The sequence below is a fragment of the Oncorhynchus nerka genome, unplaced genomic scaffold (genome assembly GCF_034236695.1).
Source record: "Oncorhynchus nerka isolate Pitt River unplaced genomic scaffold, Oner_Uvic_2.0 unplaced_scaffold_853, whole genome shotgun sequence".
Classification (NCBI taxonomy): Eukaryota; Metazoa; Chordata; class Actinopteri; order Salmoniformes; family Salmonidae; genus Oncorhynchus; species Oncorhynchus nerka.
Genome location: NW_027040425.1, coordinates 169,438 through 192,156, shown reverse-complemented (window position 1 = coordinate 192,156; position 22,719 = coordinate 169,438). Strand labels below are relative to the sequence as shown.

The window sequence follows — 22,719 nt, the reverse complement described above, 5'->3', positions numbered from 1 at the left end:
CAGCAGATAGACAGGGGGCAGTAAGGGATGTTCTCACGGGGCAGCAGATAGACAGGGGGCAGAAAGGGATGTTCTCACGGGGCAGCAGATAGACAGGGGGCAGTAGGGAATGTTCTCACAGGGGCAGCAGATAGACAGGGGGCAGTAAGGGATGTTCTCACGGGGCAGCAGATAGACAGGGGGCAGTAGGGAATGTTCTCACTTAGGGGCAGCAGATAGACAGGGGGCAGTAAGGGATGTTCTCATGGGGCAACAGATAGACAGGGGGCAGTAAGGGATGTTCTCACGGGGCAACAGATAGACAGGGGGCAGTAAGGGGCAGTAAGGGATGTTCTCATGGGGCAACAGATAGACAGGGGTAGTAGGGGCAGTAGGGATGTTCTCATGGGGCAACAGATAGACAGGGGGCAGTAGAGGATGTTCTCACGGGCAACAGATAGACAGGGGCAGTAGAGGATGTTCTCACGGGGCAACAGATAGACAGGGGGCAGTAAGGGATGTTCTCACGGGGCAACAGATAGACAGGGGTAGTAGGGGATGTTCTCACTGGGCAACAGATAGACAGGGGGCAGTAAGGGATGTTCTCATGGGGCAACAGATAGACGGGGGGCAGTAAGGGATGTTCTCACGGGGCAACAGATAGACAGGGGGCAGTAAGGGATGTTCTCATGGGGCAACAGATAGACAGGGGGCAGTAAGGGATGTTCTCACGGGGCAACAGATAGACGGGGCAGTAAGGGATGTTCTCATGGGGCAACAGATAGACAGGATGTTATGACAGATCAGCAGATAGACAGGGGGCAGTAGGGGATGTTCTCATGGGGCAACAGATAGACAGGGGGCAGTAGGGGATGTTCTCACGGGGCAGCAGATAGACAGGGGGCAGTAAGGGATGTTCTCATGGGGCAAAAGATAGACAGGGGGCAGTAAGGGATGTTCTCACGGGGCAACAGATAGACGGGGGCAGTAAGGGATGTTCTCATGGGGCAACAGTTAGACAGGGTGTTATGACAGATCAGCAGATAGACAGGGGACAGTAAGGATGTTATGACAGATCAGCAGATAGACAGGGGACAGTAATGGATGTTATAACAGATCAGCAGATAGACAGGGGGCAGTAAGGGATGTTATGACAGATCAGCAGATAGACAGGGGGCAGTAAGGGATGTTATGACAGATTAGCAGATAGACAGGGACAGTAATGGATGTTATGACAGATCAGCAGATAGACAGGGACAGTAATGGATGTTATGACAGATCAGCAGATAGACAGGGGGCAGTAAGGGATGTTATGACAGATAAGCAGATAGACAGGGGACAGTAATGGATGTTATAACAGATCAGCAGATAGACGGGTGCAGTAAGGGATGTTATGACAAATCAAATCAAATCGAATCAAATTTATTTATATAGCCCTTCGTACATCAGCTGATATCTCAAAGTGCTGTACAGAAACCCAGCCTAAAACCCCAAACAGCAAACAATGCAGGTGTAAAAGCACGGTGGCTAGGAAAAACTCCCTAGAAAGGCCAAAACCTAGGAAGAAACCTAGAGAGGAACCAGGCTATGTGGGGTGGCCAGTCCTCTTCTGGCTGTGCCGGGTAGAGATTATAACAGAACATGACCAAGATGTTCAAATGTTCATAAATGACCAGCATGGTCGAATAATAATAAGGCAGAACAGTTGAAACTGGAGCAGCAGCACAGTCAGGTGGACTGGGGACAGCAAGGAGTCATCATGTCAGGTAGTCCTGGGGCACGGTCCTAGGGCTCAGGTCCTCCGAGAGAGAGAAAGAAAGAGAGAATTAGAGAGAGCATATGTGGGGTGGCCAGTCCTCTTCTGGCTGTGCCGGTGGAGATTATAACAGAACGTGGCCAAGATGTTCAAATGTTCATAAATGACCAGCATGGTTGAATAATAGTAAGGCAGAACAGTTGAAACTGGAGCAGCAGCATGGCCAGGTGGACTGGGGACAGCAAGGAGTCATCATGTCAGGTAGTCCTGGGACATGGTCCTAGGGCCCAGGCCAGTTGAAACTGGAGCAGCAGCATGGCCAGGTGGACTGGGGACAGCAAGGAGTCATCATGTCAGGTAGTCCTGGGGCATGGTCCTAGGGCTCAGGTCCTCCGAGAGAGAGAAAGAAAGAGAGAAGGAGAGAATTAGAGAACGCACACTTAGATTCACACAGGACACCGAATAGGACAGGAGAAGTACTCCAGATATAACAAACTGACCCTAGCCCCGACACATAAACTAATGCAGCATAAATACTGGAGGCTGAGACAGGAGGGGTCAGGAGACACTGTGGCCCCATCCGAGGACACCCGGACAGGGCCAAACAGGAAGGATATAACCCCACCCACTTTGCCAAAGCACAGCCCCCACACCACTAGAGGGATATCTTCAACCACCAACTTACCATCCTGAGACAAGGCAGTATAGCCCACAAAGATCTCCGCCACGGCACAACCCAAGGGGGGCGCCAACCCAGACAGGCCGACCACAACAGTGAATCAACCCACCCAGGTGACGCACCCCCCCAGGGACGGCATGAGAGAGCCCCAGTAAGCCAGTGACTCAGCCCCGTAACAGGGTAGAGGCAGAGAATCCCAGTGGAAAGAGGGGAATCGGCCAGGCAGAGACAGCAAGGGCGGTTCGTTGCTCCAGAGCCTTTCCGTTCACCTTCCCACTCCTGGGCCAGACTACACTCAATCATATGACCCACTGAAGAGATGAGTCTTCAGTAAAGACTTAAAGGTTGAGACCGAGTTTGCGTCTCTGACATGGGTAGGCAGACCGACCGTTCCATAAAAATGGAGCTCTATAGGAGAAAGCCCTGCCTCCAGCTGTTTGCTTAGAAATTCTAGGGACAATTAGGAGGCCTGCGTCTTGTGACCGTAGCGTACGTGTAGGTATGTACGGCAGGACCAAATCAGAGAGATAGGTAGGAGCAAGCCCATGTAATGCTTTGTAGGTTAGCAGTAAAACCTTGAAATCAGCCCTTGCTTTGACAGGAAGCCAGTGTAGAGAGGCTAGCACTGGAGTAATATGATCAAATTTTTTGGTTCTAGTCAGGATTCTAGCAGCCGTATTCAGCACTAACTGAAGTTTATTTAGTGCTTTATCCGGGTAGCCGGAAAATAGAGCATTGCAGTAGTCTAACCTAGAAGTGACAAACGCATGGATTAATTTTTCTGCATCATTTTTGGACAGAAAGTTTCTGATTTTTGCAATGTTACGTTGATTGAAAAAAGCTGTCCTCGAAATGGTCTTGATATGTTCTTCAAAAGAGAGATCAGGGTCCAGAGTAACGCCGAGGTCCTTCACAGTTTTATTTGAGACGACTGTACAACCATTAAGATTAATTGTCAGATTCAACAGAAGATCTCTTTGTTTCTTGGGACCTAGAACAAGCATCTCTGTTTTGTCCGTGTTTAATAGTAGAAAGTTTGCAGCCATCCACTTCCTTATGTCTGAAACACATGCTTCTAGCGAGGGCAATTTTGGGGCTTCACCATGTTTCATTGAAATGTACAGCTGTGTGTCATCCGCATAGCAGTGAAAGTTAACATTATGTTTTCGAATAACATCCCCAAGAGGTAAAATATATAGTGAAAACAATAGTGGTCCTAAAACAGAACCTTGAGGAACACCGAAATTTACAGTTGATTTGTCAGAGGACAAACCATTCACAGAGACAAACTGATATCTTTCCGACAGATAAGATCTAAACCAGGCCAGAACATGTCCGTGTAGACCAATTTGGGTTTCCAATCTCTCCAAAAGAATGTGGTGATTGATGGTATCAAAAGCAGCACTAAGGTCTAGGAGCACGAGGACAGATGCAGAGCCTCGGTCCGTTGCCATTAAAATGTCATTTACCACCTTCACAAGTGCCGTCTCAGTGCTATGATGGGGTCTAAAACCAGACTGAAGCATTTCGTATACATTGTTTGTCTTCAGGAAGGAAGATGACAGATCAGCAGATAGACAGGGGACAGTAAGGGATGTTATGACAGATCAGCAGATAGACAGGGGACAGTAAGGGATGTTATAACAGATCAGCAGATAGACAGGATGTTATGACAGATCAGCAGATAGACAGGGGACAGTAATGGATGTTATGACAGATCAGCAGATAGACAGGGGGACAGTAAGGGATGTTATGACAGATCAGCAGATAGACAGGGGCTGATGGATGTTAGACAGATCAGAGCTAGAGGTCAGGGACAGTAAGGGATGTTATGACAGATCAGCAGATAGACAGGGGACAGTAAGGGATGTTATGACAGGGCAGTAGACAGGCTGATGGGAGAGACTGATCAGAGCTAGAGGTCTTTACAACCCTTCAGCTAGCTGGTGGGGTTGTGGTGTTCCTGTAGTGAATGAGGCCTGTCAAAACCCTAGAAAATTGCATCCCAAATGGCACCCTACTCCCTAATTATTTTTTTATATAACTAGGCAAGTCAGTGAAGAACAAATTCTTATTTTCAATGATGGCCTAGGAACAGTGGGTTAACTGCCTGTTCAGGGGCAGAACGACAGATTTGTACCTTGTCAGCTCGTGGGTTTGAACTTGCAACCTTCCGGTTGCTAGTCCAACGCTCTAACCACTAGGCTACGCTGCACTACGTTTAACCAGGGTTGGCTCCCTATTCCCTATTTAGTGCACTACTTTTGACCAGGGCCCATAGGACCCATAGGATGTTTTAGGGAATAATGTGGCATTTGGCATGAGCCAACGAGTTTGATTGGTCATTGTGGTTTTCAACCAATCAAAGAGCATTCTAAATGACATCACATGCAGTAGTTCCATGGCAGCCATGTTAGTAAACACCCTCCAGAGAAATATGGACCGTTCTTGAACAGTTCCACGTACATTAGTGAATTATTCATCTAAATAATGTATTGTGGAAGGAATGGATAAAACAGACTGCTCAGAGGCTTCAATTTTCTACCTCTAGAATGAGAATGAATGTACTGTACCTTTCTCCAGATGGCTCCTAGCTCTGATGGCTCCTAGCTCTGATGGCTCCTAGCTCTGATGGCTCCAAGCTCTGATGGCTCCTAGCTCTGATGGCTCTTTGCTCTGATGGCTCCTAGCTCTGATGGCTCCTAGCTCTGATGGCTCTTTGCTCTGATGGCTCCTAGCTCTGATGGCTCTTTGCTCTGATGGCTCCTAGCTCTGATGGCTCCTAGCTCTGATGGCTCTTTGCTCTGATGGCTCCTAGCTCTGATGGCTCCAAGCTCTGATGGCTCCTAGCTCTGATGGCTCTTTGCTCTGATGGCTCCTAGCTCTGATGGCTCCTAGCTCTGATGGCTCTTTGCTCTGATGGCTCCTGGCTCTGATGGCTCCAAGCTCTGATGGCTCCTAGCTCTGATGTCTCTTTGCTCTGACGGCTCCAAGCTCTGATGGCTCTTTGCTCTGATGGCTCCTAGCTCTGATGGCTCCAAGCTCTGATGGCTCTTTGCTCTGATGGCTCCTAGCTCTGATGGCTCCTAGCTCTGATGGCTCTTTGCTCTGATGGCTCCTGGCTCTGATGGCTCTTTGCTCTGATGGCTCCTGGCTCTGATGGCTCCTAGCTCTGATGGCTCTTTGCTCTGATGGCTCCTGGCTCTGATGGCTCCAAGCCTGATGGCTCCTAGCTCTGATGTCTCTTTTCTGCTCCAAGCTCTGATGGCTCTTTGCTCTGATGGCTCCTAGCTCTGATGGCTCCAAGCTCTGATGGCTCTTTGCTCTGATGGCTCCTAGCTCTGATGGCTCCTAGCTCTGATGGCTCTTTGCACTGATGGCTCCTAGCTCATATGGCTCCAAGCTCTGATGGCTCCTAGCTCTGATGGCTCCAAGCTCTGATGGCTCCTAGCTCTGATGGCTCTTTGTTCTGATGGCTCCTAGCTCTGATGGCTCCTAGCTCTAATGGCTCTTTGCTCTGATGGCTCTTTGCTCTGATGGCTCCTAGCTCTGATGGCTCTTTGCTCTGATGGCTCCTGGCTCTGATGGCTCCTAGCTCTGATGGCTCTTTGCTCTGATGGCTCCTAGCTCTGATGTCTCCGGATCTGGATGCTCTTCGCTCAGCTCATCCTCGTCACTAGAGCACCGTCACTCACCTGTCTGTCTGGTCTCTGACTGACTGGTCTGTCTGACTGGTCTGTCTGACTGGTCTGTCTGTCTGTCTGTCTGTCTGTCTGTCTGTCTGTCTAGTACGGCATTACAGGCTTGTTTATACGGAAATGCCTTATTTACTGTCTGTCTAGTAAGGCATTAGAGGGTGTTTATACAGTAATGCCTCATTTACTGTCTGTCTAGTAAGGCATTAGAGGTCTGTTTATATGGTAATGCCTCATTTACTGTCTATCTAGTAAGGCATTAGAGGTCTGTTTATATGGTAATGCCTCATTTACTGTCTGTCTAGTAAGGCATTAGAGGGTGTTTATACGGTAATGCCTCATTTACTGTCTGTCTAGTAAGGCATTAGAGGTCTGTTTATATGGTAATGCCTCATTTACTGTCTATCTAGTAAGGCATTAGAGGTCTGTTTATATGGTAATGCCTCATTTACTGTCTGTCTAGTAAGGCATTAGAGGGTGTTTTACGGTAATGCCTCATTTACTGTCTGTCTAGTAAGGCATTAGAGGTCTGTTTATATGGTAATGCCTCATTTACTGTCTATCTAGTAAGGCATTAGAGGTCTGTTTATATGGTAATGCCTCATTTACTGTCTGTCTAGTAAGGCATTAGAGGGTGTTTATACGGTAATGCCTCATTTACTGTCTGTCTAGTAAGGCATTAGAGGGTGTTTATATGGTAATGCCTCATTTACTGTCTGTCTAGTAAGGCATTAGAGGGTGTTTATACGGTAATGCCTCATTTACTGTCTGTCTAGTAAGGCATTAGAGGGTGTTTATACGGTAATGCCTCATTTACTGTCTGTCTAGTAAGGCATTAGAGGGTGTTTATATGGTAATGCCTCATTTACTGTCTGTCTAGTAAGGCATTAGAGGGTGTTTATATGGTAATGCCTCATTTACTGTCTGTCTAGTAAGGCATTAGAGGGTGTTTATATGGTAATGCCTCATTTACTGTCTGTCTAGTAAGGCATTAGAGGGTGTTTATATGGTAATGCCGCATATACTGTCTGTCTAGTAAAGAGGAATATGCTGGTAACTCTATTGAGCGTGATAATCATCATTATGTATGGCAATGTAGGATTGGAAGGTAGTAATACTTGATGTTTGATAATGGTGGGGTAATGTAGCATTGTTGTGTAGTAAAGACACTGTATGATAATGGTGAGGTAATGTAGCATTGCTGTGTAGTAAAGACACTGTATGATAATGGTGAGGTAATGTAGCATTGCTGTGTCGTAAAGACACACTGAATGATAATGGAGGGATATTTTAATGTAGTAACATAAGTAATTTTCTATTTTTCTCTCTTTTCAGGCACCAAGGCCAAAGATGGTGTTGGTTCAGGTGAGTGTACTGTTAAGTCTCTAGTTCAGACATTGACATCGGTGGTACAGCATCACAACAGCAAGATACTTAGTCTCTTCCAAGTTTCAATCAAGTTAGCCTGGATGAGAAAACAAGTTTGACCTGCTTCTGGTGCACAAGCCAAACAGGATTAGACTGGTAAAGATATAACGCCTTAGAGACTAGTGTACTAGAGTACAACAACATCAGTGTATGTGCATGTGCATTAATGTGTGTGTGTGTTTGATGTGTGTGTTAATAATGTGTGTGTGTGTGTGTGTGTTTGATGTGTGTGTTAATAATGTGTGTGTGTGTGTTAACGTGTGTGTGTGATGATGCAGCGAAGGACCTTGCTGGTGGAGCCATGGGGAATATCGCTGCTGCCACCGGCCTGGGGAAGAAGGACGAGTTCCCATCTGACATGAACGTAAGACTAACACACACACACACACACACACACACACACACACACACACACACACAGGCACACACACACTCACACACACACACACACACACAATGCAAACACACACATACCACGAAACACACACACACACACACACACAAACACACACACACGCACACACACACGACACACATCACCAGCCCCTATATCACTATAGACTATCACCAGCCCCTATATCACTATAGACTATCACCAGCCCCTATATCACTATAGACTATCACCAGCCCCTGTGGTATTACAGTACCAATAGCTGGTGAATAGCATGCTGTTATCATAAGGTGAGATTCTAGATGTTCCTTTATATTTACAATGCCCTTATCCAAACAGCTTCCTCATTTACCCAGCTCTAATCAATAGCTCTAATCAATATCTCTAGTCAATAGCTCTAATCAATAGCTCTAATCAATATCTCTAATCAATATCTCTAATCAATATCTCTAGTCAATAGCTCTAATCAATAGCTTTAATCAATAGCTTTAATCAATAGCTCTAATCAATAGATCTAATCCATAGCTGTAATCAATAGCTGTAATCAATAGCTCTAATCAATAGCTCTAATCAATAGTTCTAAATGACAGTGTATGGAGAAGGATGTTATTTCTATCAGGAAAAATAAAGTAGATGTTGTTCCACTTGGAATCAGCAGGGTCGTTAGTCCTTATTCATGGTTTCAGCAGGGTCGTTAGACCTTATTCATGGTTTCAGCAGGGTCGTTAGACCTTATTCATGGTTTCAGCAGGGTCATCAGTCCTTATTCATAGTTTCAGCAGGGTCGTCAGTCCTTATTCATGGTTTCAGCAGGGTCGTCAGTCCTTATTCATGGTTTCAGCAGGGTCGTCAGTCCTTATTCATAGTTTCAGCAGGGTCGTCATCCCTTATTCATGGTTTCAGCAGGTTTCAGTCCTTATTCATAGTTTCAGCAGGGTCGTCAGTCCTTATTCATAGTTTCAGCAGGGTCGTCAGTCCTTATTCATAGTTTCAGCAGGGTCGTCAGTCCTTATTCATAGTTTCAGCAGGGTCGTCATCCCTTATTCATGGTTTCAGCAGGGTCGTCAGTCCTTATTCATAGTTTCAGCAGGGTCGTCAGTCCTTATTCATAGTTTCAGCAGGGTCGTCAGTCCTTATTCATGGTTTCAGCAGGGTCGTCAGTTCTTATTCATAGTTTCAGCAGGGTCGTCAGCCCTTATTCATGGTTTCAGCAGGGTCGTCAGCCCTTATTCATGGTTTCAGCAGGGTCATCAGTCCTTATTCATAGTTTCAGCAGGGTCCTCAGCCCTTATTCATAGTTTCAGCAGGGTCGTCAGTCCTTATTCATGGTTTCAGCAGGGTCGTCAGTTCTTATTCATGGTTTCAGCAGGGTCGTCAGCCTTTATTCATGGTTTCAGCAGGGTCCTCAGCCCTTATTCATAGTTTCAGCAGGGTCCTCAGCCCTTATTCATAGTTTCAGCAGGGTCCTCAGCCCTTATTCATAGTTTCAGCAGGGTCGTTAGACCTTATTCATGAGGGAATAAGTCATGGTCTGAATACGACGTATCTGTAGACACACCTTCATGTATCTGATCTCCGACCCCAACAAAAAGCAGCTGAACAGCATGAACACCATGCTATTCTCAAGTTCAAGGTCAGAATACAGAGAGAAAAGTGCAATAAAATTGAGTTCCATTTACGGTCGATTAACTCAGGTCAGAATTCCCCCATAGAGTCTAGGGTTCATTAACACCCCCATAAAGTCTAGGATTCATTAAGACCCCATAGAGTCTAGGGTTCATTAACACCCCCATAGAGTCTAGGGTTCATTAAGACCCCATAGAGTCTAGGGTTAATTAAGACCCCATAGAGTCTAGGGTTCATTAAGACCCCATAGAGTCTAGGGTCCATTAAGACCCCATAGAGTCTAGGGTCCATTAAGACCCCATAGAGTCTAGGGTCCATTAAGACCCCATAGAGTCTAGGGTTCATTAAGACCCCATAGAGTCTAGGGTTCATTAAGACCCCATAGAGTCTAGGGTCCATTAAGACCCCCATAGAGTCTAGGGTCCATTAAGACCCCATAGAGTCTAGGGTCCATTAAGACCCCATAGAGTCTAGGGTTCATTAAGACCCCATAGAGTCTAGGGTCCATTAACACCCCCATAGAGTCTAGGGTTCATTAAGACCCCATAGAGTCTAGGGTCCATTAAGACCCCATAGAGTCTAGGGTCCATTAACACCCCCATAGAGTCTAGGGTTCATTAAGACCCCATAGAGTCTAGGGTCCATTAACACCCCCATAGAGTCTAGGGTTCATTAACACCCCCATAGAGTCTAGGGTCCATTAAGTCAAATGGAGTGAATTAAAAATAATCTTTTTTTAATTAATTTGGCAATTTTCTCTTGAACGCTATGATCTATTAGCAATGGTGCGGTACTGTATGTCTGCTGTCTTACAAGCTCTGACCCAACTTTGCTATTTTGGCGTTTATCTTTTCTTGCAGCAAATGTATCCCCTATAATGTTTTATGATCGACAAGAACTTTTGAACATCAGATCGGCAGTTACTAACTTCAATTCCGAATTCAACTTCAACCGAGTTCAACCGAGTTCTGGTCTCTTTGTGTAATTCCGACCCAATGTTTTGGGCTATCCAACAGGAAACGGTCTGGGGAAAAAGTAGAAGAGGGGAAGCCACCTCTTCCCTCCGTTCTATTGGCCGATGTATAGTCTCTTGATAATGAGATGTATGATCTCTGATCGTGGATTGGCTGTCAACGGGACTCTCATAACTGTAATATGATCTGCCTAGTTCTGAAACATGGCTTTCGGACAAGACACCCACCACGGCTATCCAACGCCATGGATTTTCCATTCACCAAGCAGAATGTATCAGCTCTGAGTCGTCTTGGGTATGTCTGTATCAGCTTTGAGTCATCTTGGGTATGTCTGGATCAGCTCTGAGTCGTCTTGGGTATGTCTGGATCAGCTTTGATTCGTCTTGGGTATGTCTGTATCAGCTTTGCACATCTGGATTTGGGGATTTTCTCCCATTCTTCCTTGCAGATTTTCTCATTCTCTGTTAAATTAGATGGGGAGTGGCAATGAACAGCAATCTTCAAGTCCTTCCACAGATTTTCAATGGGATTGAAGTCTAGGATTTGGCAGGGCCACTCACTCTTGTTCTGAAGCCTTTCCAGCATTGCTTTAGCTGTATGGTTGGGGTCATTGTCCTGTTGGAAAGTAAATCTTCACCCCAGTCTAAGGTCGTTTGCTCTCTGAAGCAGGATCTCATTAAGGCTTTGCCTGTATTTGGCTCTATTGATTGTTCCCTCCATCCTTACCAGTCTCCCAGTCCCTACTGCTGAAAAGCATCCCCATATCATGATGCTGTCATCACCATGCTTCATGGTAGGGATGGTGTTAGACAGGTGATGAGCTGTGCCTGTTGTTTTTTTCTCTCTCCAGATATAGCGCTTTGCATTCAGGCCAAAGAGTTCAATTTGTGTCAAACCACATAATATTTTGCCTTATGCTCTCAGAGTCTTTCAGGTGCCTTTTTGCAAACTCCAGACATGTCGTGTATCTTTGTCTCAGGAGTCCATCTGGCCACTCTCCCATAAAGCCCAGATTGGTGAAGTGCTGTAGAGACTGTTCTCCTTCTGGCAGGTTCTCCCATATCACCCGAGGAACTCTGTTGGTGTGGTCAGTGGGTTCTTGGTCATCTCCCTGACCAAGGTCTTTGTTGCCAGGCTGCTCGGTTTGGTTGGACAGCCAGGTCTTGGCAGAGTATGTGTAGTTCCATATTTCTTTCCATTTCCTAATGATGAAGATCACTGTACTCTTGGAAACTTTCAATACTCTAGAAATGGTTTAACACCCTTCCCCAGATATATGGCTCTTCACAATTATATCTCAGAGATTTACGGCCAGTGCCTTGGACTTCATGGTATAGTTCCTGCTCTGTCAACTGTGGGACCTTTATATATACAGGTGTGTTTCTTACTAAATCATGTCCCAAAAAATGTAATTAGCCACAGGTGGACTCCAATCAAGTTGTAGTGACATTTCAAGGACGATCAAAGGAAATTGGTTGCACATTTGCTCAATGCCGAGTATCAAACCAAAGGGGTTGATATTCTTATGTAAAATGTACATTTATGACATTATTATTATAATGATATATTATTTATTACTTATTACTTATTTCCCTCATTAAAATGCAAATCAATTTATAAAATTTTTGACCTGCGTTTTTCAGGATTTTTTTGTTGTTATTCTGTCTCTCACTGTTCAAATAAACCTACCATTTAAATTACAGACGGATCATTTCTTTGTCAGTGGGCAAACATACAAAATCAGCAGAGGATCAAATACTTTTCCCCCTCACTGTAGGACCCTGAGGCCTTGTGAATGTTGACCTAAGTAAAGGTCTTACTCACATCGACCTATGGACAGTGTGATCACACAGTCGTCCGGAACAGCTGATGCTCTCATGCATGCTTCAGTGTTGCTTGCCTCGAAACGAGCATAGAAGTAGTTTAGCTCGTCTAGCAGCTCTCGGATGTGCTTCCCTTTCTAGTCCGTATTATCCCATTATCATCAGGAGTCCAAAGCACTTACACTGTGTTTCCTGCCTCCTGTACTGGACCTTCTCTCCCTAACAGTTTACTATTTATTTATTTCCTTGTTTGTAAAATGAAAAGTTGTGTTGTGGTGAAATAGGACGTGTGTTTTCGTTTTGTTTTACAATTGTCTGTCTGTGTGTGTGTGTGTGTGTGTGTGTGTGTGTGTGTGTGTGTGTGTGTGTGTGTGTGTGTGTGTGTGTGTGTGTGTGTGTGTGTCCACAGCCTGAGGAGTATGGGCAGGAGGCCATGGAAGGAGAGCCACAGGGAGATCAGCAGGAGGGAGAGACATATGACGAGAACCAGCAGGTAAGTGGGACACACACACACACATACACACAAACACACACGCACACTAGAGACGTGAATATTAAGCCCGAGCCCTACCCAGGCGTGATTACTTCTGCCAAATTTAAGGCCCGGCCCTGCCCAAAACCCCGAAATATTTGAGTAAATCCACTCGCTCCCTGCGCTCAGCTCGCTCTGTGTGCTCTCTGCTCATGGCGCTCTCAGTCTGTGAGTATCCATAGCAACGGCTCCTCAATGAAGAGGCAGGAGAGAGCAGTGAGCTGGAAGCTAAACATTTCATCACTCTACAAAATCAAGGAACACAATGCTTTTCTGTGAAATAATCTTCTTTCTGTGAAGCACTTCTGACACCAGGCTATGATCTGATCTTAGTCAGATTTCACTGTGCTGAGCAGCAGAGCACTTCTGACACCAGGCTATGATCTGATCTTAGTCAGATTTCACTGTGCTGAGCAGCAGAGCACTTCTGACACCAGGCTATGATCTGATCTTAGTCAGATTTCACTATGCTGAGCAGCAGAGCACTTCTGACACCAGGCTATGATCTGATCTTAGTCAGATACCACTGTGCTGAGCAGCAGAGCACTTCTGACACCAGGCTATGATCTGATCTTAGTCAGATTTCACTGTGCTGAGCAGCAGAGCACTTCTGACACCAGGCTATGATCTGATCTTAGTCAGATACCACTGTGCTGAGCAGCAGAGCACTTCTGACACCAGGCTATGATCTGATCTTAGTCAGATACCACTGTGCTGAGCAGCAGAGCACTTCTGACACCAGGCTATGATCTGATCTTAGTCAGATACCACTGTGCTGAGCAGCAGAGCACATCTGACACCAGGCTATGATCTGATCTTAGTCAGATTTCACTGTGCTGAGCAGCAGAGCACATCTGACACCAGGCTATGATCTGATCTTAGTCAGATTTGACTGTGCTGAGCAGCAGAGCACATCTGACACCAGGCTATGATCTGATCTTAGTCAGATACGATTTGACTGTGCTGAGCAGCAGAGCATCAAAATGTTACTGTTGAATTTAGTGATATCTGAGCCCTAACCCAATGTATAATATCAGAGCCCTAACCCAATGTATAATATCTGAGCCCTAACCCAATGTATAATATCTGGGTCGAGTAAGCAGAGCCCTAACCCAATGTATAATATCAGAGCCCTAACCCAATGTATAATATCAGAGCCCTAACCCAATGTATAATATCTGAGCCCTAACCCAATGTATAATATCTGAGCCCTAACCCAATGTATAATATCTGAGCCCTAACCCAATGTATAATATCTGAGCCCTAACCCAATGTATAATATCAGAGCCCTAACCCAATGTATAATATCTGAGCCCTAACCCAATGTATAATATCAGAGCCCTAACCCAATGTATAATATCTGAGCCCTAACCCAATGTATAATATCTGAGCCCTAACCCAATGTATAATATCTGAGCCCTAACCCAATGTATAATATCTGAGCCCTAACCCAATGTATAATATCTGAGCCCTAACCCAATGTATAATATCTGAGCCCTAACCCAATGTATAATATCTGAGCCCTAACCCAATGTATAATATCTGGGTCGGGTAAGCAGAGCCCTAACCCAATGTATAATATCTGGGTCGGGTAAGCAGAGCCCTAACCCAATGTATAATATCTGAGCCCTAACCCAATGTATAATATCTGGGTCGGGTAAGCAGAGCCCTAACCCAATGGGGCGGCAGGGTAGCCTAGTGGTTAGAGCGTTGGACTAGTAACCGGAAGGTTGCAAGTTCAAACCCCCGAGCTGACAAGGTACAAATTTCTCATTCTGCCCCTGGCCGTCATTGAAAATAAGAATTTGTTCTGAACTGACTTGCCTGGTTAAATAAAGGTAAAATTAAAAAAATAAATAATAATATCTGGGTCGGGTAAGCAGAGCCCTAACCCAATGTATAATATCTGAGCCCTAACCCAATGTATAATATCTGAGCCCTAACCCAATGTATAATATCAGAGCCCTAACCCAATGTATAATATCTGAGCCCTAACCCAATGTATAATATCTGAGCCCTAACCCAATGTATAATATATGGGTTGGGTAAGCAGAGCCCTAACCCAATGTATAATATATGGGTTGGGTAAGCAGAGCCCTAACCCAATGTATTATATCTGGGTTGGGTAAGCAGAGCCCTAACCCAATGTATAATATCTGGGTCAGGTAAGCAGAGCCCTAACCCAATGTATAATATCTGGGTCGAGTAAGCAGAGCCCTAACCCAATGTATAATATCTGGGTCGGGTAAGCAGAGCCCTAACCCAATGTATAATATCTGAGCCCTAACCCAATGTATAATATCTGACCCCTAACCCAATGTATAATATCTGGGTTGGGTAAGCAGAGCCCTAACCCAATGTATAATATCTGGGTCGGGTAAGCAGAGCCCTAACCCAATGTATAATATCTGAGCCCTAACCCAATGTATAATATCTGAGCCCTAACCCAATGTATAATATCTGAGCCCTAACCCAATGTATAATATCTGAGCCCTAACCCAATGTATAATATCTGAGCCCTAACCCAATGTATAATATCTGAGCCCTAACCCAATGTATAATATCTGAGCCCTAACCCAATGTATAATATCTGACCCCTAACCCAATGTATAATATCTGAGCCCTAACCCAATGTATAATATCTGGGTTGGGTAAGCAGAGCCCTAACCCAATGTATAATATCTGGGTCGGGTAAGCAGAGCCCTAACCCAATGTATAATATCTGGGTCGGGTAAGCAGAGCCCTAACCCAATGTATAATATCTGACCCCTAACCCAATGTATAATATCTGACCCCTAACCCAATGTATAATATCAGAGCCCTAACCCAATGTATAATATCTGAGCCCTAACCCAATGTATAATATCTGACCCCTAACCCAATGTATAATATCAGAGCCCTAACCCAATGTATAATATCTGAGCCCTAACCCAATGTATAATATCTGGGTTGGGTAAGCAGAGCCCTAACCCAATGTATAATATCTGGGTTGGGTAAGCAGAGCCCTAACCCAATGTATAATATCTGGGTCGGGTAAGCAGAGCCCTAACCCAATGTATAATATCTGGGTCGGGTAAGCAGAGCCCTAACCCAATGTATAATATCTGGGTCGGGTAAGCAGAGCCCTAACCCAATGTATAATATCTGGGTCGGGTAAGCAGAGCCCTAACCCAATGTATAATATCTGGGTCGGGTAAGCAGAGCCCTAACCCAATGTATAATATCTGGGTCGGGTAAGCAGAGCCCTAACCCAATGTATAATATCTGGGTCCTGTCGGGCTGGGGTCGGGTAAGCAGAGCCCTAACCCAATGTATAATATCTGGGTCCTGTCGGGCTTGGGTCGGGTAAGCAGAGCCCTAACCCAATGTATAATATCTGGGTCCTGTCGGGCTTGGGTCGGGTAAGCAGAGCCCTAACCCAATGTATAATATCTGGGTCCTGTCGGGCTTGGGTCGGGTAAGCAGAGCCCTAACCCAATGTATAATATCTGGGTCCTGTCGGGCTTGGGTCGGGTAAGCAGAGCCCTAACCCAATGTATAATATCTGAGCCCTAACCCAATGTATAATATCTGAGCCCTAACCCAATGTATAATATCTGGGTTGGGTAAGCAGAGCCCTAACCCAATGTATAATATCTGGGTCGGGTAAGCAGAGCCCTAACCCAATGTATAATATCTGGGTTGAGTAAGCAGAGCCCTAACCCAATGTATAAGATCTGGGTCAGGTAAGCAGAGCCCTAACCCAATGTATAATATCTGGGTCGGGTAAGCAGAGCTCTAACCCAATGTATAATATCTGGGTCAGGTAAGCAGAGCCCTAACCCAATGTATAATATCTGGGTTGAGTAAGCAGAGCCCTAACCCAATGTATAATATCTGGGTCGAGTAAGCAGAGCCCTAACCCAATGTATAATATCTGGGTCGGGTAAGCAGAGCCCTAACCCAATGTATAATATCTGAGCCCTAACCCAATGTATAATATCTGACCCCTAACCCAATGTATAATATCTGGGTCGGGTAAGCAGAGCCCTACCCCAATGTATAATATCTGGGTCGGGTAAGCAGAGCCCTAACCCAATGTATAATATCTGAGCCCTAACCCAATGTATAATATCTGACCCCTAACCCAATGTATAATATCAGAGCCCTAACCCAATGTATAATATCAGAGCCCTAACCCAATGTATAATATCTGAGCCCTAACCCAATGTATAATATCTGAGCCCTAACCCAATGTATAATATCAGAGCCCTAACCCAATGTATAATATCTGAGTCCTAACCCAATGTATAATATCTGAGCCCTAACCCAATGTATAATATCTGAGCCCTAACCCAATGTATAATATCTGAGCCCTAACCCAATGTATAATATCTGGGTTGGGTAAGCAGAGCCCTAACCCAATGTATAATATCTGGGTCGGGTAAGCAGAGCCCTAACCCAATGTATAATATCTGGGTCGGGTAAGCAGAGCCCTAACCCAATGTATAATATCTGGGTCGGGTAAGCAGAGCCCTAACCCAATGTATAATATCTGGGTCGGGTAAGCAGAGCCCTAACCCAATGTATAATATCTGGGTCCTGTCGGGCTGGGGTCGGGTAAGCAGAGCCCTAACCCAATGTATAATATCTGGGTCCCCAATGTATAATATCTTGGGTCGGGTAAGCAGAGCCCTAACCCAATGTATAATATCTGGGTCCTGTCGGGCTTGGGTCGGGTAAGCAGAGCCCTAACCCAATGTATAATATCTGGGTCCTGTCAGAGGCTTGGGTCGGGTAAGCAGAGCCCTAACCCAATGTATAATATCTGGGTCCTGTCGGGCTTGGGTCGGGTAAGCAGAGCCCTAACCCAATGTATAATATCTGAGCCCTAACCCAATGTATAATATCTGAGCCCTAATAACCCAATGTATAATATCTGGGTTGGGTAAGCAGAGCCCTAACCCAATGTATAATATCTGGGTCGCCCTAACCCAATGGTAAGCAGAGCCCTAACCCAATGTATAATATCTGGGTTGAGTAAGCAGAGCCCTAACCCAATGTATAAGATCTGGGTCAGGTAAGCAGAGCCCTAACCCAATGTATAATATCTGGGTCGGGTAAGCAGAGCTCTAACCCAATGTATAATATCTGGGTCAGGTAAGCAGAGCCCTAACCCAATGTATAATATCTGGGTTGAGTAAGCAGAGCCCTAACCCAATGTATAATATCTGGGTCGAGTAAGCAGAGCCCTAACCCAATGTATAATAACTGGGTTGGGTAAGCAGAGCCCTAACCCAATGTATAAGATCTGGGTTGGGTAAGCAGAGCCCTAATCCAATGTATAATATCTGGGTTGGGTAAGCAGAGCCCTAATCCAATGTATAAGATCTGGGTCGGGTAAGCAGAGCCCTAATCCAATGTATAAGATCTGGGTCGGGTAAGCAGAGCCCTAACCCAATGTATAAGATCTGGGTCGGGTAAGCAGAGCCCTAACCCAATGTATAATATCTGAGCCCTAACCCAATGTATAATATCTGGGTCGGGTAAGCAGAGCTCTAATACACACACACATAGTGTCAGGGGTAATGTGTTACAACAGAAAATCGTTACTAATAATATTACTTTTATGCGTAATGGAGTATTATAACGCGTTACTGCCTTTAAATATTACCATATTATTACCGCTACATTTTCTAGTAACGTACCCGCTACTTTCAGAAAGCATTTCCTTTCCAGGCTCGGTGTTTCCCTGATCCAATCTCCACTTGTTTCCTCATTTAGTTATCAAGCGAGAGCGGAGAGAAAAAAACAGTTTGGAGAATGTGATGACAGTATGTCCATAAAAATGGAAAAAGGGCGCAACTCTTATCTTTGCCATTGGTTGCTTCTGTTATAGCGAAGACTTATTCGTCCAGATGATCCATTTTCACAACATATTGTATAGAGATAGAAAGGGAATTGTTGTATTTCGATGGTTGACATTACAGAAAGGTAGGCCGATATTTTCTCGTAATGAAAAAACAGCGTGGATGAAAAAGCAGCGCTTGTAGTCTACATTTCATGAGCGCATATGAAGTTGTCTTGTGTCGTGGAGTGGCTACGTGCGGATTCTCGTATAGGCTAATCTTTCCCGCAAATGTAGCCTACTCCAAAATTCTGAATTAAATACAGCACATCAGACTACACCATTTAGGTAATAAACGTTGTGACCAAGATATTTCTGATTTGGTTGAAGATTATTTTCCAATTAATTTAGTGACATATGTTGCCTACATTTGGTAGAGAGTACACAGCACGCCTTCACTCCCTCCGACAGTCAAACAAAACCGTTTCGAGTTTTTAAAAACAACTTTTGTTCCATGTAATGGGTAATATGGAATAAACTACTTTATCAAGCAACGAATCCAAAACACACACACACACACACACACACACACACACACACACACACACACACTAGGACTAGGTCAAATTCGTGTAAAATACTTGCACTTGATTTGTCTTAGGGTTTTGCACTTTTGGGACTATTCCATTTGTTGCTATTGTACCGGGGAAACTAAACAGTAGAACTCTGTGAGTTGGCGCTTGGTCTCTCTCTCAATAGGTTTAGACATATTTTTATATTTTGTATACAGTAACAGTCAAAGTTTGGACCTAAGGTATAGTATTCATTCCAGGGTTTATCTTTATTTTTTACTATTTTCTACATTGTAGAATAGTAGTGAAAACAAACTATGAAACTACACGTATGGAATCATGTAGTAAACAAAAAAGTGTTAAACAAATCTAAATATATTTTATATTTGAGATTCTTCAAAGTAGCCCCCTTTGCCTTGATGACAGCTTTGCACACTCTGTCAAATGCCAGATAGACAGGCGGGCACAGTCCCTCCAATATGGTGTGTGTGTGTGTGTGTGTGTGTGTGTGTGTGTGTGTGTGCGTGTGCGTGTGCGTGTGCGCGTGTGCGTGTGTGTGTGTGTGTGTGTGTCTCAGTGGTTGAGACAGATGGTTATTTTGGGAAGGCATTTCTCAAGGGCAAAACAAACTGTCCTGAATGGATTCATTTCTCAAGGGCAAAAAACACAGAGTACCGAATCAATTCATCTGGAACCTGAGAATCAGCAGGGAACCAATGACAAATCAAATCATCTCAATGGAGTCATCTTAAACGAACGGTTCAGAACCAATTCAGTGGTTTATTAACTGTGATGTTCTCCTGCCTCCTATTTGATTCCATTAAACTTCTTTCTGTTTAACGCAAATGACTCCTGTAATATTACACTGTAAAATATCATGAAGGAGGGAGGTATGTATTCCGTATTCCTCCCTATCCTTCCTCATCCTTCCTCATCCTTCCTCATCCTTCCTCATCCTCCCTATCCTTCCTCATCCTTCCTCATCTCTCTCTATTTCTCCCTTTTCCAGCTCATTCTTTATCTCCATCCTTGTCTCTCTCTCCTCTTTCTCTCTCTTTCTCTCTTTCTCTCTCAACCTCCACCATCCCTCTATTGCTCTCGCCTCCTCCCCCTTCTCCTCCGTCTCCACGTCTCTCTCTCTCTCTCTCTCTCTCTCTCTCTCTCTCCCTCCCTCTCTCTCTCTCTCACTCTTCTTAGCTGAACGGGGTGTGGTGGTGATGACATCAGAGTTGCAATGCATTATGGGTAGTGTCAGAGGATTCCCTGCGTTGCTGTTAAACAACATGAAGCCTTTCTGTACAGCTGATCTGCCTGAGGGGCGACTCCAGTCCTCGTGAGCCTGATTAGTGTCACAGTTTTTACCCCCAGGTCCCCAGCTAACACACCTGACTCCAATAATCACCTAATCGCCATCTTCAGTTTAGAATATGACTTGATTAATCAGCTGTGTTTGCTAGAGACGGAGAAAAATGGTAACACCAATCAGGCAGTCGAAGGACTGGAGTCGCCCATCCCTGATCTAAACACAGCAGACACAGTGAGGATGTGGATGTAACATGTGTCGTCCCAATAACCACATATTCTTTTCCATAGATAAATGACTTCAAGGCATCATTATATGAGTAGCAGTGTCTGTTAATAACATGAAGATGTTAGAACTAGTATACTAATGAGAGGATGCTACTAATACGTCTGTTTCCTTGGAGCAGCTCTTATAGTTTGCGTTAGCTAGTGCTGCCCTCTGGTGGATAAATTCAAAGTAATTGACACTGGACTGAAGCTGATAATATTGTCAGCGGTCGGTCGGTCGGGAGTCGCGGTCGGTCGGGAGTCGCGGTCGGTCGGGACTCAAACCCGACTCCGGTCAAAGAGATCTGAAGACCTTGAGGAGGTTGCTAGATGTTGTGTTTGAGGTCGCTCTAACGTTGTACTCGTTATACTGTAGTGTAATGATCCTTTTCCCCCTGTCAGGTTAAAAAGAGGACATTGTGTCCTTATTGCCAGGTTGTCTTCATGTGATTTGTCTAGTTAGATCACTCTGGGCGAGAGCTTTTCTGATGAGATCCAACAACTCCACTTATGTCTGTTTCTTCCATAATTCTGCTTATGTGAATCTGTATCTCTGTAACTCTGTATCTGTCCCAAATAGATCCCTGTAAAGGGAATAGGGACACAGAAACTGTGTCTGTCTCTCTCCTCTCTATTTAAATACTGTCTCCCTCTCTGAGCTCTGTCTCTCTCCTCTCTATTTAAAGTCTCCCTCTCTGAGCTCTGTCTCTCTCCTCTCTATTTAAAGTCTCCCTCTCTGAGCTCTGTCTCTCTCCTCTCTATTTAAAGTCTCCCTCTCTGAGCTCTGTCTCTCTCCTCACTATTTAAATGCTGTCTCCCTCTCTGAGCTCTGTCTCTCTCTCTTAATTTAATTTTTTTAATTTACTAGGCAAGTCAGTTAAGAACAAATTCTTATTTTCAATGACGGCCTAGGAACAGTGTGTTAACTTGCCTGTTCAGGGGCAGAACGACAGATTTGTACCTTGTCAGCTCGGGGATTCGAACTTGCAACCTTACTAGTCCAACGCTCTAACCACTAGGCTACCCTGCCGCCCCTCTCTGAGCTCTGTCTCTCTCTGCTCTCTATTTAAATACTGTCTCCCTCTCTCTGAGCTCTGTCTCCATCCTCTCTATTAAATACTGTCTCCCTCTCTGAGCTCTGTCTCTCTCTCCTCTGTATTTAAATACTGTCTCCCTCTCTCTGAGCTCTGTCTCTCTCTCTCTGTATTTAAATACTGTCTCCTCTCTCTGAGCTATGTCTCTCTCTCTCTATATTTAAATAATGTCTCTCTCTCTCTGAGCTCTGTCTCTCTCTGCTCTCTATTAAATACTGTCTCCCTCTCTCTGAGCTCTGTCTCTCTCTCTCTATTTAAATAATGTCTCTCTCTCTCTGAGCTCTGTCTCTCTCTCTCTCTCTCTCTCTATTTAAATACTGTCCCTCTCTCTGAGCTCTGTGTCTCTCTCTTCTCTCCAAGGAGCAGGGCCAGGACTACGAACAAGAAGCATAAAAACCATCACTGCAAATCTCCATCCAACCAGCAGCACAATTTATTACAACAAAAAGGACAAACGCCGAAAGTACCACAATAATACAAATCTAATCCTGTTGAAAAAAAAAAAAACACAAAAAGAAACAAGAAAATCCACCTGAGAAAAAATGTTCTTCCTTCGTCTTGAAGACGAATCTTTTATGATAATCGATGCTATATTGTAAATGTCATGTTACTGCTGTAATGTGTTGGGTCCGTGTAGTTGTTTCTTGAGGTGTAGAAGAGCCGTCCGCTGTCTCGAGTCTCGTTTCCTTGATTCCCTCCCAATGGAACGAGACCCCCGGACCATAGAAATACAATCCATAGAACAGGCCTCCCTATTCAAGACTGGACTCTATT

At 44.7% G+C, this 22,719-nt stretch overlaps 1 protein-coding gene across 2 annotated transcripts in view; it reads left to right on the top strand.

The window, feature by feature from the left end:
• Positions 1–22,464, top strand: part of sncb (synuclein, beta) — a 38,414-nt gene extending 15,950 nt beyond the window's left edge. The window contains exons 3-6 of one of the 2 annotated variants that reach the window (XM_065016819.1): positions 7,445–7,474; positions 7,816–7,901; positions 12,761–12,844; positions 22,312–22,464. In XM_065016819.1, coding sequence (XP_064872891.1) covers positions 7,445–7,474; positions 7,816–7,901; positions 12,761–12,844; positions 22,312–22,338 — 227 coding nt within the window. In that variant the 3' untranslated portion in view covers positions 22,339–22,464. Of the gene's footprint in view, positions 1–7,444; positions 7,475–7,815; positions 7,902–12,760; positions 12,845–22,305 lie in introns of both variants that reach the window. The other variant, XM_065016818.1, reaches the window with a different exon arrangement.
• Positions 22,465–22,719: the final 255 nt, after the last annotated feature.